A 14,958-nucleotide genomic window follows, 5' to 3' on the forward strand; every position below is an offset into this window, starting at 1 on the left:
CTCTCTGCCTTGCTCCTCACTCCCTTTTCTCCCACTTCTCCTCTTTAAGCCCTTTTCTTTTGTACTCCTGAACAGTTCCTCTTCCACTTTCACGTCCATCTCCTAGATTTTGTATAGATAGGCAAAGTAGAGAAACACCGTTTTTCTGAGATTTTCATGTTTCACTTGATATGTTTATCTCAGTTGCATCTATATTTCTGCAAATAGCACAACTATGCTCTTTTTGGTTAAAACTTTTCATTCTGTAAATATACCACATTTCTTCATCCATTCATCTGTGGATTCCTTAGTTGGTTTCATAACTTAGCTTTTGTGAATAGTACCATGGTAAACGTTGATAAAATGTAGGTCTCTCTGTGATACCCAGAAGTATTATAGCTGAGTTGTATTGTAGCTCTGCTTTCAGTTTTTTTGTGGAACTTCCATACTGATTTCCACAGTGGCTGAAGTAGTTTACGGTCCCATCAACAGTGTGCACCAGATCCCTTCTGTCCTCAACCTTGCCAGCAGAGTTTTTTTGTGTTTTGGTGGTGGTGGTGGTGTTAACTGTTGTTTCTCTCTCCCCCTCCCCCTCCCCCTCCCCCTCCCTCCCTCCCTCCCTCCCCCCCTCCCTCCCTCCCTCCCTCCCCCTGACTGTCCTGGAACTCCCTATGTAGAACAGGCTGGCCTCATAGAGATCCACCTGCCTCTGCGTCCCGAGTGCTGGAATTTCAGGGTTGCATCACTATATCCAACAATTATTTCTTTTCTTAACGATTGTCATCCTTCCTAGAGTGAGATGGGGATTTCATTGTAGTTTTTTTGGTTTTTTGAGACAGGGTTTCTCTGTGGCTTTGGAGCCTGTCCTGGAACTAGCTCTGTAGACCAGGCTGGTCTCGAACTCACAGAGATCCGCCTGCCTCTGCCTCCCGAGTGGTGGGATTAAAGACGTGCACCACCATCGCCCGGCTCAGTGTAGTTTTAGTTTGCATGTCTCTGGTAGCTAGCAAGGCTGAACATTTTTTCATGTATATAGTGACAATTTGTGTCTCATCTTGTCTATTCATTTCATTAGCCCCTTTATTGACTGGGTTGTTTATGTTTTTGAGTTTTTTGTATATTCTAGATATTAGTCTTCTGTCAGATAAAATGGTTAGCAAAGATGCTCACTAGGTGTTCACTTAACCACTTGCTTTTCTGTGCAGAAACTTCATAATTTCTTTTTTTTTTTAAGATTTATTTATTATGTATACAACATTCCTTCCTTGTATGCTTGCATGCCAGAAGAGGGCACCAAATCTCATTGTAGATGGCTGTGAGCCACCATGTGGTTGCTGGGAATTGAACTCAGGACCTCTGGAAGAGTAGTCAGTGCTCTTAACCTCTGAGCCATCTCTCCAGCTCCTGGAACTTCATAATTTCATGAGGTTCTTTTTGTCAGCTGTTGACATTTGTAATAGAAATTCTAATTGGTCTTAATGATAAAAACCAAGAGTTAGATACAGGGGTTAATGCTGAAGATGAGAGAAGCAGAGAGGCCAGCAACTAGAGAGTTCTCTTTTTTTTTGGTTTTTCGAGACAGGGTTTTTCTGTGGTTTTGGAGCCTGACCTGGAACTAGCTCTTGTAGACCAGGCTGGTCTCGAACTCACAGAAATCCGCCTGCCTCTGCCTCCCAAGTGCTGGGATTAAAGGCGTATGCCTAGAGAGTTCTTTTATCTCTACCAGTGCTCAGACCAAAGGGGTGATCCTGTCCTCAGACTGCATCTTCATGCTCCATCTGTCTCCACCAAACCTCAGACTGCACTGAGCTCCCATCTCCGGAAGCCTTATTTCTCTTTGCTGAGCTGTAACACTCCTGTCCCTACCTCTCTATTGCTGTCATTAAGGCGTGTGATCAGGTGCTGGGATCTGTAGCAGGGTCCTCATCATCTCTTGTCAGACTTGGCATCTTTTGTCAAGGCCCTCTGTGCATGCTTTTACTATCAGCATCGGCCAACTGGCTCTCAGGTCCATTAAGGCTTAGTCATTTCACAGGAATCACCCTTGTGTGAGCTGTTTCTCTTTTAAACAGATTCAACCTTGCGTAGCCCAGGGTGGCTTTGAACTAACAGAGATCCTTCTGCCTCTGTCTCCTGAGTCCTAGAATTAAACTTGTGTGCCACCACTGCCTAGCCTCTGGTGACTTAGCACTCTGATATTCAGGAAACCTTTTACTTTTTAAAACATAAGATGTCCCTGCAGACATTATTTCCCAAGTGAATAGAGGCCCTGTTCAGAAAGTCACTGCGTAGGTGTCTGTGTTGTCTGTGTGCATGTTCACTGGGGGAGCAGAGTTTATTCTTCATTGATTTGTGCTTTAGTTTTAAGACAAGGCCCCTCACCAAACTTGGGGGCCCTTGTTTTGACTGAATTGGTTGTGAGCCCTCAGGATCTGCTTTTGTCTATCCACCCACTGGACTCACAGTAACACCTGCACCAAAGATCACCTGATTGAAACTATATTGCCTTTTTTGGGTTCCCTTTCTATTGGATTGATCCGTTTTTCTTTCTGTGAAAGTATTAAGCCTTTTTTTGTTATTATGGCTCTGTGGTATAACTTGAAATCATGTATGATGTATCATTATTGTATTTTTGTTTGTTTTACTTTTTTGCTCAGAATTAGATGCCCCCCCTCCCCAGTCTTTAGAACTTTCATAAGAGGATTCTTTTGTTTGTTTGTTCGCTTGGGGAGTTTTGTTTTGTCCTGGATCTCGCTCTTGTAGACCAGGCTGGCCTCTAACTCACAGAGATCCTCCTGCCTCTGCCTCCCTAGTGCTGGGATTAAAGGCGTGTGCCACCTCTGCCCAAGAATTTTTTTTTTTTTTTACTAACCCACAGTTCCTGCCCTTACAGTATTAATTCTTCTGATCTGTGAGGAGGAAAAGTTTTTCCATCTTCTACTCTCTTATTTTTTCTTTAGTGCTGCAGCTTTTATTGTAGAGATCTTTTTTTTTTTTTTTTGGTTTTTTCGAGACAGGGTTTCTCTGTGGCTTTGGAGCCTGTCCTGGAACTAGCTCTGTAGACCAGGCTGGTCACAGAGATCCGCCTGCCTCTGCCTCCCGAGTGGTGGGATTAAAGGCGTGCGCCACCATCGCCCGGCTAAAAAAATGTTCCATACTCTTCTCTGGCTCATCTGCAAAGGAATGAGCCAAACCATGCTGTGGCCTCCTTATGCTTAATTGATGATCAGGGTCTCTTTACCCATCTTGGTAACCGTCCCGTAGAGATCTTTCTTTACCTAGGTTTGTTACAAGTTTTTTTTAAAGCTATTAGAATGAGATTATTCCCTGATTCTTTGTAAACATGTTTGTCTTTTCTTTTTCTTTTTTTTAAGCAAAAACTCCATTCCATTTTACCAATAAAGACTTGGGAGCCAGATGCTGGGGTGAAGACCTGCTAGCTCAGAGAATCAGAAAAAGTCCCCAGCTGACCTTCCTCCTCAGGCATCCCCAAAAATTTCCTTTCTGTTTCACAGTCTCAAACAAAAACTCCACCGGAATGTTCCTCCCTTCTACTTCATGTGTGAGTCTCTGTCCATCTTTCTGACTCTCTCTTACTCTCTGTGGTCTTTTTCTTGTTCGTTGCCTGTCAACTGGTTACTTGCTCTACTTCTTGACCTATGGTTAATTTTATCTAATCCTGTTTACAGTAAGCACAAAGCTCTTGGTTTATGCTAGGACAGAGCCACACTACAGCTAGAAATAGATTTTTTCAGTAAGTAACGCAGTCTCTCGGGGTTCACAGTGAGATCAAATATCTTGCCAACATGTTGTTACTGATAGAAAGTCTACTGATTTTAAATATTAATTTTGTATCTTGACACTTGAATAAACTGTTCATCAAATCTAAGAATTTTCTGATGCAATCTTTAGGATATCTTATATGTAGGATCTTCTATCAATATATAAGGGTACATAGGCTTCTTCCTTTCCTGGTTGTATCCATTCATTTCCTTCTCTTATCTTACTTAGTTAAAACTTCAAGTACTGTATTGAATAAGGAAAGGTAGAGAAAGATGAAAACCTCTGTCTTGTTTCCTATTGTAGCCAATATGTTTTGAATTTTCTCCTGGTGTGATGTTGGCTATAGGTTTGTCATATGTAGCCTTTATTGTGTGTAAATATGTCCTTTTTAATCCTAGTCTCTTTAGGACTTTTATCATGAAGGGATGTCTTTTTAACATCATGTGTTTTCTGTCCTTGAGTCAATTTATGTGGTCAAGTATGATTCTTGATTTGCTATGTTGAACCGTCCCTGAATCTCTGGAATGAAGCCAACTTGATCATGGTGAATGATCTCTTTTCTGTGTTCTTGAATTCAATTTGCAAGTATTTTATTGAGAATTTTGTAGTTATATTCACCAAGACAGTGGTCTATCATTTTATTTATATGTTCTGCCTTTGTCCAACATTACTATTAGAGTAATGCTGGTTTCATAAAATGAATGCATTTGCAAGCATTTGTTTCACTGAGTCTGTGTATTGCTTCTTTAGTTTTCATTTCATTAGTTTCTGCCCTGATCTTATTTCTTACTATCTATACTTGGCTTGTTCTTGTTTTTCCAAAGCCTCAGATATTGAGATAACTCTGATGCATATATTTACTTATTTTTATGTTAGGCACTTACAGCTATAAACTTCTCTCTAGGACTGATTTCATTCTGTTTCACAGGGTTTGGAATATTATGCTGTAATTTTTATGCAATTCTATACATGTTTTTTGTTCTCTTTGATGTCTTCAGAGATCCATTCTCATTCAGTGGTATTTTTTTTTGTTGTTTGTTTCTTTGTATGTTCTGTTGTTTTTCTTGTTTTGTAGTTTTATTCTATTGAGGTCAAGTGGAGTATAAGACAATATTTTAATTTTCCTCAAGATTTGTTTTCTGTAAGAGTATTGTGTGAATTTTCCGGTGAGGCAAACATTTGCTCACTACAGTGATAGGAACAGACAGTTGTACTCAAGTGCATTTGGGAGGCTAAGAAACAGCACTTTTTACAATAGCATATATGTGAAGTTAGTTTTAGGAACACTGGTGCTTTAAAATTAATGTTTCTGACTCCATTACCAAAGCAAAATACCTGTCTCAAAGCCAGCCATGCTGATGAACACCTTTGATCTTAGTACTCGAGAGGCAGACAAGTCTCTGAGTTTGAGGCCACCTGGTCTACAAAACGAGTTCCAGGGCAGCAGAGCTACCTCGGGAGACCATGTCTCAAAAAACAAAATGAAAAAAGAAAAACATCTCTCCCTCTCCCCAGCCACTGTTAACTGCCTTTAAACCCTTAGAGGGAAGAGCCTGGTAAGCTTCTCCATTTGTTATGGAATGCTACAGGGCTCAATATTGTACAGATCTCACGGGTAATCACTGCTGCTGCAGTTCTAAGACACAGTGGCATCTCATTCCTCGAGGACAGTATTCCTCAAGAGTGATCTTATTTAAAGGAAATTTCTTGGAATGCTGCTAAGAACATGTAATCTGTGTCGTTTGCATAGTGTCTGTAAATGTCTTTAGGTCCATTTGATCCATGACGTCATTTAACTCAGATGGAGTTTTATGTCAGGGTGGCCTGTCTGTGGCGAAAGATTGACTGGCCAGTGAGCCCCTGGAAGTCACTCATCTCTGCTCCCCCACATCTGTGTGCTCACCTCTGTCTCCAGCTTTACTCTGTGGTGCTGGAATGGAGTCTCAGCTTCTGGTGTTTATGCAGTGACCACTTTTAGCTGCTAAGCTTAGTCCCCTCAGTCCCCTCTTTGAGTTCTTTGGAATTTCCTCTGCTTAAAGATCATTATAGTGGGATTACAGTGGGACTAGTTTGTTTTTGTTCTTTTTGTTTGTTTGGTTGGTTTTTGGGTTTGGGTTTTTGTTGTTTTTCCTTTTTTTGGAACAAGGTTTCTTTGTGAAAGAGTCCTGGCTCTCTCGGAACTCACTCTGTAGACCAGGCTGGCCTCAAATTCATAGTTATGTACCTGTTTCTGCCTCCCGAGTGCTGGGATTAAAGGCATGTGCCACCCCGACCTGCCTGGCACTAGTAATTTTTGGAGGCATCATACTGCCTTGGCTTTTCATGTTTCCTTTGTTTGTCTTCTGTATATGTGCATCTGAGGTGAGGTTCTTTGTTTGTTTGGTTTTCATCTTTTCCTGTGGTTAAGTTTGCAGTGTTCAAGAGGAACTAGGTTGTAGGGTAAAGGTGTCATTTTATCTGCTGGGCTATCACCAGCTGTTGATCCCTTGAAAGGAATAATAGTAAACAATCACTAATTAAGAGTAAACTCAAACAGGCGTTGGTGGTGCTTAACTTTAATCCCAGCACTTGGAAGGCAGAGACAGGTGGATCTGCAGAACAAGTTCCAGGACAGCCACAGTCCCTGTCTCGAAAAATCAACCAAACAAACAGCCTGGTCTACAGATCAAGTTCCATTACAGTTAGGGCTGTTACACGGAGAAACCCTGTCTTGAAAAACCAACCAACCAAACAAACAAACCAAAAAAGTAACCCCTATGTTATGGAAAATAAAGGAGCCTGTTTACAGTATTTGTGTGCTGAGATACTAGTTACTGTGGGTATGAGTGAAAAACGAAAATTTGTAACATGAAGGGCCTGCTTGTTGGGATTTCTGTCCTGCCCAGTATCCCACAGCCAGCAAGCCCCAAAGAAAATCACACAGAGATCTCTATAAGTAATAAAGCTAATTGGCCCATTAGGTCAGGCTACTTATTAGCTATTGTAGCTTATATTAACCCATTATTCTGATCTATGTTAGCCATGTGGCTCAGTACCTTTTTCAGTGGGGCAGATCACATCTTGTGGCTTTGGTGGTCTGGGCAGGAGTGGGAGGAATCAACTTCCTCCTTCCCAGAATTCTCCTGTTCTCATGCATCCTTTCTACTTCCTGTCTGGTTTTCCCGCCTATACTTTCTGCCTGGCCAATCAGCGTTTATTTAAAACATGATTGACAGAATACAGATTGGTTCCAGAACATTTAAGAATTGGATCTTCAGTTGGGCACTGGTGATGCATATCTTTAATCCAGCACTCAGGAGGCAGAGACAGGTGGATCTCTGCAAGTTGGAGGCCAGAATTGTCTATATAGTGAGTTCTAGGACAGCCAAGGCTACACAGAAAAGCACTGTCTCAAAAACAAAACAAAACCCAAAAAACAAACAAGCAAAATAATAAATAATAATAATAATTGGAAGGGCAAGAGGACCATTTGGGTGTATATAATATTCATCATCAGTCCTTGTTGATAATCTATCCACTTATTCTAATATTCATGTCAAGTCATAAAGAAGGACTCATGGGCATTAAGGTTTTTTTTTTAGATTTATTTTCCTTTTATGTGTATGATGAGTGTTTTGCCTCAATGTGTATGTGTGGCACCACATATGTACCTGGTACTCTTGAGAGGTCAGAGAAAGGCATCAATCCCCTGGAATTGGAGTAAAGCATGGTGTGAGCCACCATGCAGGCCCTGGGAGTCAAACCTGGATCCTCTGCAAGAGCATCAAGTGCTCCGAACTGCTGAACCATTTCTCTAGCATTTTCATCTAGCGTTGTGGGCATTTTCATCGCTGATTTCTTACATGTCAGTAAAAGTGCATCTGCTGTTTTAGTACTTAAGTCATTTTGGCAGAGTATAAAAATTTTTTGGCTCGTATTTGATAGCATTCATTTCTCTCTAGCATTATATAGCATTATAGATTACTATCCAAGTCAAATGAATGTTCTTTTATTTATTTATAAATCCATTACTTATTTTACCTATATTGCTTGAAAGGGTTTTCTCCTTTTTTCTTTTTTTTAATTTATTTTATATTAAACTTATGATTGTTTGCCTGTGTGGGTGTACATGTGTATACCTGCTGAATCCCGTGGAACTGGGTTTATGAATGTTTGTGTACCGTCATATGGGTGCTGGGGATCAAACCCAGGTGCTGTCAACCACTGAGCCATCTCTTGAACCTGTCTCCCTTTTTCTTTAACATTAAATTTTCCAAAAATAAGTCCTGTCATTTGATCGGTTTCTCAGGTAAAAAATTTTGGCCTTTCAGTATGTAGTTTAAATACTCTTTCATAGTTGGTATTTGTTCTGCTACTGTTTGTTGGTGGTGTTCTTGTCTGTTCCCCCTCCCCCACTACATATGTTGAATTTTCTTTTGCATTTCTTCTGTTTGCTTTAATGCTGTTTCTGTTTCTCTCCTTAGTGTAAAATGTCCTGTTTACCTCTTGTGCTTTATTTGTTATCCTTAATCTGAGTAACAATTTTTCTGGTTGGCTGTCCTGGAACTCACTCTGTAGACCAGGCTGGCCTTGAATTCAGAGATTCACCTGCCTCCCAAGTGAAAGGAGTAAAAGTGTGTGCCACTGATAACTGTCTTAAAAGAAAACCTCGCTGGTGTTTTCTGAAGATAAGGTTCTTGTAAGAGCCTGATAATAGAAATCCAGAGTGAATATGTTAAAATGTTATTATGCTTTAAGACTAGCACACTTTAGCAGGGCATGTCGGCTTATGCCCTTAATCTCAGCATTCAGGAGGCTGAGGCAGACAGATCTCTGAGTTCACAGCCTCGTCTATACAGTGAGATCCAGGGCTGTTTAAAGAGATTCTGTCTCAAAAAAGTATATCATGGGCTGGAGAGATGGCTCAGAGGTTAAGAGCATTGCCTGCTCTTCCAAAGGTCCTGAGTTCAATTCCCAGCAACCACATGGTGGCTCACAACCATCTGTAGAGTGGTCTGGTGCCCTCTTCTGGCCTGCAGGCATACAGACAGAATATTGTATACATAATAAATAAATATTTTTAAAGAAAGTATATCACATTTTTATGAACATGTTAGCTGTTTATGGATTTTTAAATTTAAAGGAAACATTTTATGGAGCTACTTTACAAGATGTCATTCTCATTAAAATACTTCAGATAGTCTTAGGATACAGTACCTGAAGAAGTTTATACTATGTATATGTGAGGTTTATTTTCCTTTTTATGGTTTTATAATATGTCTAAACTATTGTTCTTAAATTTAGGTTAAATGTGCACAATACTGGCCAACAGATGACCGAGAGATGCTGTTTAAGGAAACAGGATTTAGTGTGAAACTCTTATCTGAAGATGTGAAGTCATATTATACAGTACATCTACTGCAGTTAGAAAATATCAATGTAAGGCTTTTCTGGTTTCAGGGTTTCGGTTTCATCTGATGGTTTTAAGAATTCTTTATTACTAGGATTGGTACTGTGCTTGAATTTTAATTTTTGTAATAGTATCTAGTCATAAACATGTTTAGATTGTATTTCTGTAGAAAGTAACTGAAGAAATCCTGAAAACAAAGAATTATAATGTTTAGATTAATATTAATATTTGAAGATTGAAAATTAATTATTGGGGCCAGAGATTAAAAGTACATGTTATTCTCGCAGAACACCCGGCTTCAATTCCAGCACCCATATCAAGAAGCTTACCACTGCCTGTAACTCCAGATCTAGGGAAATCAGTGCACTCTTCTGGTCTCTACAGCCTCTGGCACATACATGATGCACATAGATATATGCAGACACTCAAGCATACATAAATGCAAATAAGTAAATTTTAAAAGAAAAAAAGAATTTTGCCATGTGGTAACACACACCTTTATTCCCAGCACTCAGGAGGCAGAAACAGGCAAATCTCTGTGAGTTCGAGTTCCAGGACAGAAAGGGGTTACACAGAGGAACTTTGTCCTAAATAAAATAAAATAAAATAAAATAAAATAAAATAAAATAAAAACAACCAAAAAAGAAAGAAAAAAAAGAATTACTAAAAATGTAGGAAGGGATGTTCTGGATAGAACATATTAATCAAGTACTTGATTAGTATACTCCAGGCCCTAGATTAGATTAAGTCTCAAGAACCAAAAACTAAAATATAAGTGGGTAGTGAATATTACTGAGTTGTAAGGAACTTTCTTCGCATGCTTAAAGGTTTAGGGTTCAGTACCCATCACCAAGAAAATGCAAACATACTTGGGAATAAAGAGAGAATCACTGGAACAAACTTGAACTCACATTCCAGCTCTACTACTCAGTAGAGGTATGGTTTCCTCATCTATAAAATGGAAATTGTATATTTGCAGGGCTATTGTGGAGAGCAAATGAAAGTATGGATGTGTATAAAACATCTTCTGCCAGTATGATAGCTCCTGATACTTAACTACTCTTGGAAGTAGCCCAAAGATCAAGAAAAAGACATACTGAACTTGGAAGTGACCATACAGAAATGTGACTCTATTGAGTTGGGAAGAAAATGGTAAAATAAAGTGTAGAATATGATCTCAGGAATATTTACCTGTCTGTCGTCATACATGGTTCTGACACATATTCACAGGTGACTGTCAGTGTGCTGCTGCTGTCCCCTGAGTATCAGAGGGGCCGCTTTTCCTCTTTCACATTTATCTCTGCTTGCACTGTGAATTTGAGTAAGTTAGAACAAACAAGGGAGAATGTTTCGAGTTGTTGATAGTAACCAGGACAACTGCAAAGTGAGGAAATGTGGCCAAGTTGACCTTAAGAACTTGTTTAGTCTGTTTAGTAAAATAATGTTTGAGTTGATTATTAACATGCACTAACAACTAAAAATGAAGATAAATAAATACGTGCATGTACTTTTTAGATGGGTGGAAGTACCTTTTATTGTTACTCTATTTTTCCCTGGCAAATGCAGCTACATTATTGTATTAAAGCCCAAGGCTTGGTTTTCCTCTGCCCAGCCTCATGATCCTCCCATATCTTATAGGTCATCTAATGATTTTGTTTAGTGGTTGTTGTTTTTGAGACAGGGCCTCAAAATGGCCTTGAACTTCTGATCATCCTATCTCTTTCTCCTAAATGCTGGGATTACAGGCATGTACCACTATACCCAGTTGTATGTGCTGTCAGATTCAGCCAGGGTTTGGTGTATGATTCAGGGCTTTCTATATATAAGGCAAGCACGCCTTCCACTGCTGTAGTCCCATCTCTAGTTTCTTTTGTTTGTTTTCATATGTTCCCAAAACATGTTTCTGCAGCAATAACTACGTACTTATATACTAAAAAAAAAAAATTAGAGGGCTACAGAGGTGGCTCGGTGGTTAGGAACACTAACTGCTCTTCCAGAGGTCTTAGTTCAATTCCCAGCAACCACATGGTGGCTTACAATGATCTATAATGGAATCTGATACCCTCTTCTGGTATGCAGGTATACATGCAGATACAGCACTAATATACATAAAATACAATAAATAATTTTAAAAAATAAATAAATAAAAGAAAAAAATCGGAACTGACTTCCCCTTGATTTTCACATTTCAGAGTGGTGAAACCCGAACTATATCTCACTTTCATTATACCACCTGGCCAGATTTTGGAGTTCCTGAGTCACCGGCTTCATTCCTCAATTTCTTGTTTAAAGTTAGAGAATCTGGCTCCTTGAACCCAGACCATGGACCCGCAGTGATCCATTGTAGTGCAGGCATTGGGCGCTCTGGCACCTTCTCTCTTGTAGACACCTGCCTTGTTCTGGTAAGTGTTCATGGTGACCTTATTTTGGGTTTGTGGGGTTTTTTGTTTGGCTTGGTTTTTCGAGACAGGGTTTCTCTTTGTAGCTTTGGCTGTCCTGGAACTCTCTTTGTGGATCAGGCTGGCCTCAAACTTAAGAAATCGCCTGCCTCTGCCTCTCAAGTATTTTACTCCTATAAAGGCATGCACCACCCTGCCTGGCCAGTTCTGTGTCTCTGCTTTGTTTTGTTTTATGGTTTTATAATATTAATGAGGAACGGATAAAGTTTTTTTGATTTCCAAGACAGGGTTTCCTTGTGTAGCCCTTGCTGTCCTGGAACTCGCTCTGTAGATGAGGCTGGTCTCAAAATCAGAAATTCATCTGTACCACCACCATCACCACCCAGCTGATAAACATTCGTAAAAAATTTTAAAATTATGTTTATGTTTTTTCCCTTCAAGTATGTGTGTGTGCCATGTGCATGACTGGTGCCTGTGGAGGTCAAAAAGGGAGCACCGAGTTCCCAAAACAGAGTTGCACATAATTGTAAGACAAACCCTGGTTCTCTGTGATAGCAGTCAGTTCTTGTATCCACCTAGCCCCTTCCTCTGTCTTAACTGTTTCTATAGGCAGCAGTAAGTTCAAATGTCATATCCTAAAATCTAGTGTTTTTAGGTTAAACTTGTACTTTCTTGTTGAAAATCCCTACCTTCCACTGTTTAAATTAGCTCTAGCTCCTGGGTGGTATATGAGTGTGTCCAACAGTTCCAGAGCTTCCCCAAGAAATTTGTCTCAGTCAAGCTTGGCTCGTACCTGTCATCTCAACATTAAGTAAGCTGGGACAGAAAATTTGCCTCACATACACAGTGCCATGTTTGTAATCCCAGAACTTGGGAAGTGGGAGTAAGGTAGGTCCTTAGAGCTCACTGACCATAGCTTACCCAGATCCAGTAAGAGACCGTCTCATAAAACAAGAAAGAAGTCCATCTGTGGTAGCATACACCTTTAATTCTAACAGAGGTAAAGGATTCTCTCTGAGTTCCAGACCAGCCCAATTACATAGCAAGTCCTTAAATGATAGGCTGTGGTCTGGGGTTGTGAACTAAAATAAAACCTTTCCTTCTAAGCTGCTTCTATCCAGTGTTCTCTCATATCAACAGATGTGAAACCAGGACACCACATGTTAGTACAGAGCCAGTCTTGAGACTCTTGTATGGAACCCCAAGATCTATACTTTTTTTTTTAACCCACCACCCACAGCCACAACCGATTCAAACTCCCTCCTCCTCTTCTGTTTTGCTCATATCATGCCTGGTCTTCATGGAAGGAAGAAGAGAATGTCAGATCTTCAGAAACTGTTATCATAGATAGACGACTATCTGTAATATGATTATGTGTCTGTTGGGAATTGAACATTCAGTGTTCTCAATTGCTAGACCATCCTTCCAGCCCCCTTCCATTCTTTCTTTTTATGACCTTTAGTCTATGACCTTTGGACATAGGGGATTTCTAGGTTCTCATGCCTCTTTTAATACCTGCCTTCTTTCTCCCTCCTTTTATTATAGAATCAAACCTGTCGATAATACTTTGTGCCTTGATTTCTGTATCATCTAGTCCTTCAGCATCCACTAGTTGTTTGGTTGGTTTTGGTTTTTTATTTTTTTCTTTTCTTTGATACAGGGTTTCTTTATGTAACCCTGGTTTTCTTGGAACTTGCTCTATGGATCAGGAAGGGAGGGAGGGCAATAAATAAGTCACATTAAGAGATAAAAACAAAACCAGACCATGGTGGTACACTCACGAGGCAGAGGCGTGCGAATATCTGTGAGTTAAAGGCCAGCCTGAGCCTGGTCTACAAGGAGCTGCAACCTAGAGAAACCCGGTCTCAACCAGAGAGAGAGAGAAAGAGAGAAAACAAGGGCAGTTACCCTTGTTTTGGCCAGAAATAAGTGTGACTCCTTACTTTCACTGAGTATTGATTAGAGCGAATGAAATTGCTGTGATTGGAATTGCGTGAATATCTAGAGACCCTTCAGGTGCTGCTTTGACAGCCGGTGTGTCAGAATAATGGGTTGTTGCCATCATGTGTCAAATCATTTTTTCTTTAAGGATCTACAACACAGCTAAGTTCTGAGAGGTGACCTTGTATTGTTTCTGTTTCCTGGACTTAGACAACTTGCTTTTGCCTTTGTTGCAGATGGAAAAAGGAGAGGATGTTAATGTGAAACAAGTATTACTGAATATGAGAAAGTATCGCATGGGACTTATCCAGACGCCAGACCAGCTCAGATTCTCCTATATGGCTATAATAGAAGGAGCAAAGTACACACAAGGAGATTCAAATATACAGGTAAATCACGGTCACTACTATCAGATAGTGTCTGTGCTAGGATTAAAGGCTTATGCCACTGCCACCTGGCTTAATGTAATTATTTTTATGTGTGTGTACATGTTTGTGTTTTTGGCCAAGTTCTGATGTGCATATGTACAGAGGACAAGGGCCAATGTCAGATTCATTTTGTGTGTGTGTGTTAAAGCAGGGTTACTCTGTGTAGCTTTGGGGCCTGTCCTGGAACTAGCTCTTGTAGATCAGGCTGGCCTCGAACTCACAGAGATCCTCCTGCCTCTGCCTCCCAAGTGCTGGGATTAAAGGCATGCGCCACCACTGCCTTTCACCCCAAGGTTCCTCTGTAACGGTGTATTCATTTTTGGCCTACAGGCCTAAAATATCTGACAGACTTTTCTGTGACACAGGTATTTTTAAGGATTATTTGTCTTGGCAAAGTTTGACAGACACTTTCCTTTGTGTCCTGCTTGAACAATTTCTTTGACAGTGGCTAGCTTTTGCCATAAAGAAAGCAAACTCCATGTAGAGTTTGATACCTGTCATCTTCTTGAAGTAAATTGGTCCTACTTTACACTGACATGAAAAAGCCCTATATTAACAAAACATTTTAGAACTGGAGAGAATGCTCAGTGGTTAGGAGCATTGACTGCTCTCCCAGAGATCTTGTGAGTTCAGTTCCCAACAACCACATGGTGGCTCACAACCATCTGTAATAAGATCTGGTGCCCTCTTCTGGCATGCAGGCAGAATACTATATACTAATAATTTAATAAATCTTCAAAAATTAACCAAGAGACAAAAAACATTTTAAATGCCATATTCTATAGTCCTTTGAAGTGTATGAAGACCATCTGTCTAAAATGTATCTATTTGACCTTGAAAATATATTTAATATGACTATAAGTTTTACTATAGATAACTGTTAATCTGTATTTCTTAATTTTACATTACTTTTTTTGTTTTGTTTTTTTTTGATTTTTCGAGACAGGGTTTCTCTGTAGCTTTGGAGCCTGCCCTGGAATTAGCTCTTGTAGACCAGGCTGGCCTTGAACTCACAAAGATCCGCCTGTTTCTGCCCGCC

General features: G+C 40.0%; 1 protein-coding gene across 3 annotated transcripts in view; it reads left to right on the forward strand.

Moving 5' to 3' along the window:
* The window catches only part of Ptpn2 (protein tyrosine phosphatase non-receptor type 2), a 60,775-nt gene that overhangs the window by 34,364 nt on the left and 11,453 nt on the right, over positions 1 to 14,958 (forward strand). For 2 of the 3 annotated variants that reach the window (XR_007594590.1, XM_050157907.1), the window contains exons 5-7: positions 9,046 to 9,180; positions 11,344 to 11,553; positions 13,728 to 13,880. Coding sequence is in view for 2 of the 3 variants with exons in the window: in XM_050157907.1 (XP_050013864.1) it covers positions 9,046 to 9,180; positions 11,344 to 11,553; positions 13,728 to 13,880 (498 nt within the window). In the remaining variant the exon portion in view is untranslated. The remainder of the gene's footprint in view (positions 1 to 9,045; positions 9,181 to 11,343; positions 11,554 to 13,727; positions 13,881 to 14,958) is intronic. The other variant, XM_050157908.1, reaches the window with a different exon arrangement.

This window comes from Alexandromys fortis, unplaced genomic scaffold (assembly GCF_014885135.2).
Source record: "Alexandromys fortis isolate MF-2015 unplaced genomic scaffold, M_Fortis_MF-2015_v1.1 scaffold_94, whole genome shotgun sequence".
Classification (NCBI taxonomy): domain Eukaryota; kingdom Metazoa; phylum Chordata; class Mammalia; order Rodentia; family Cricetidae; genus Alexandromys; species Alexandromys fortis.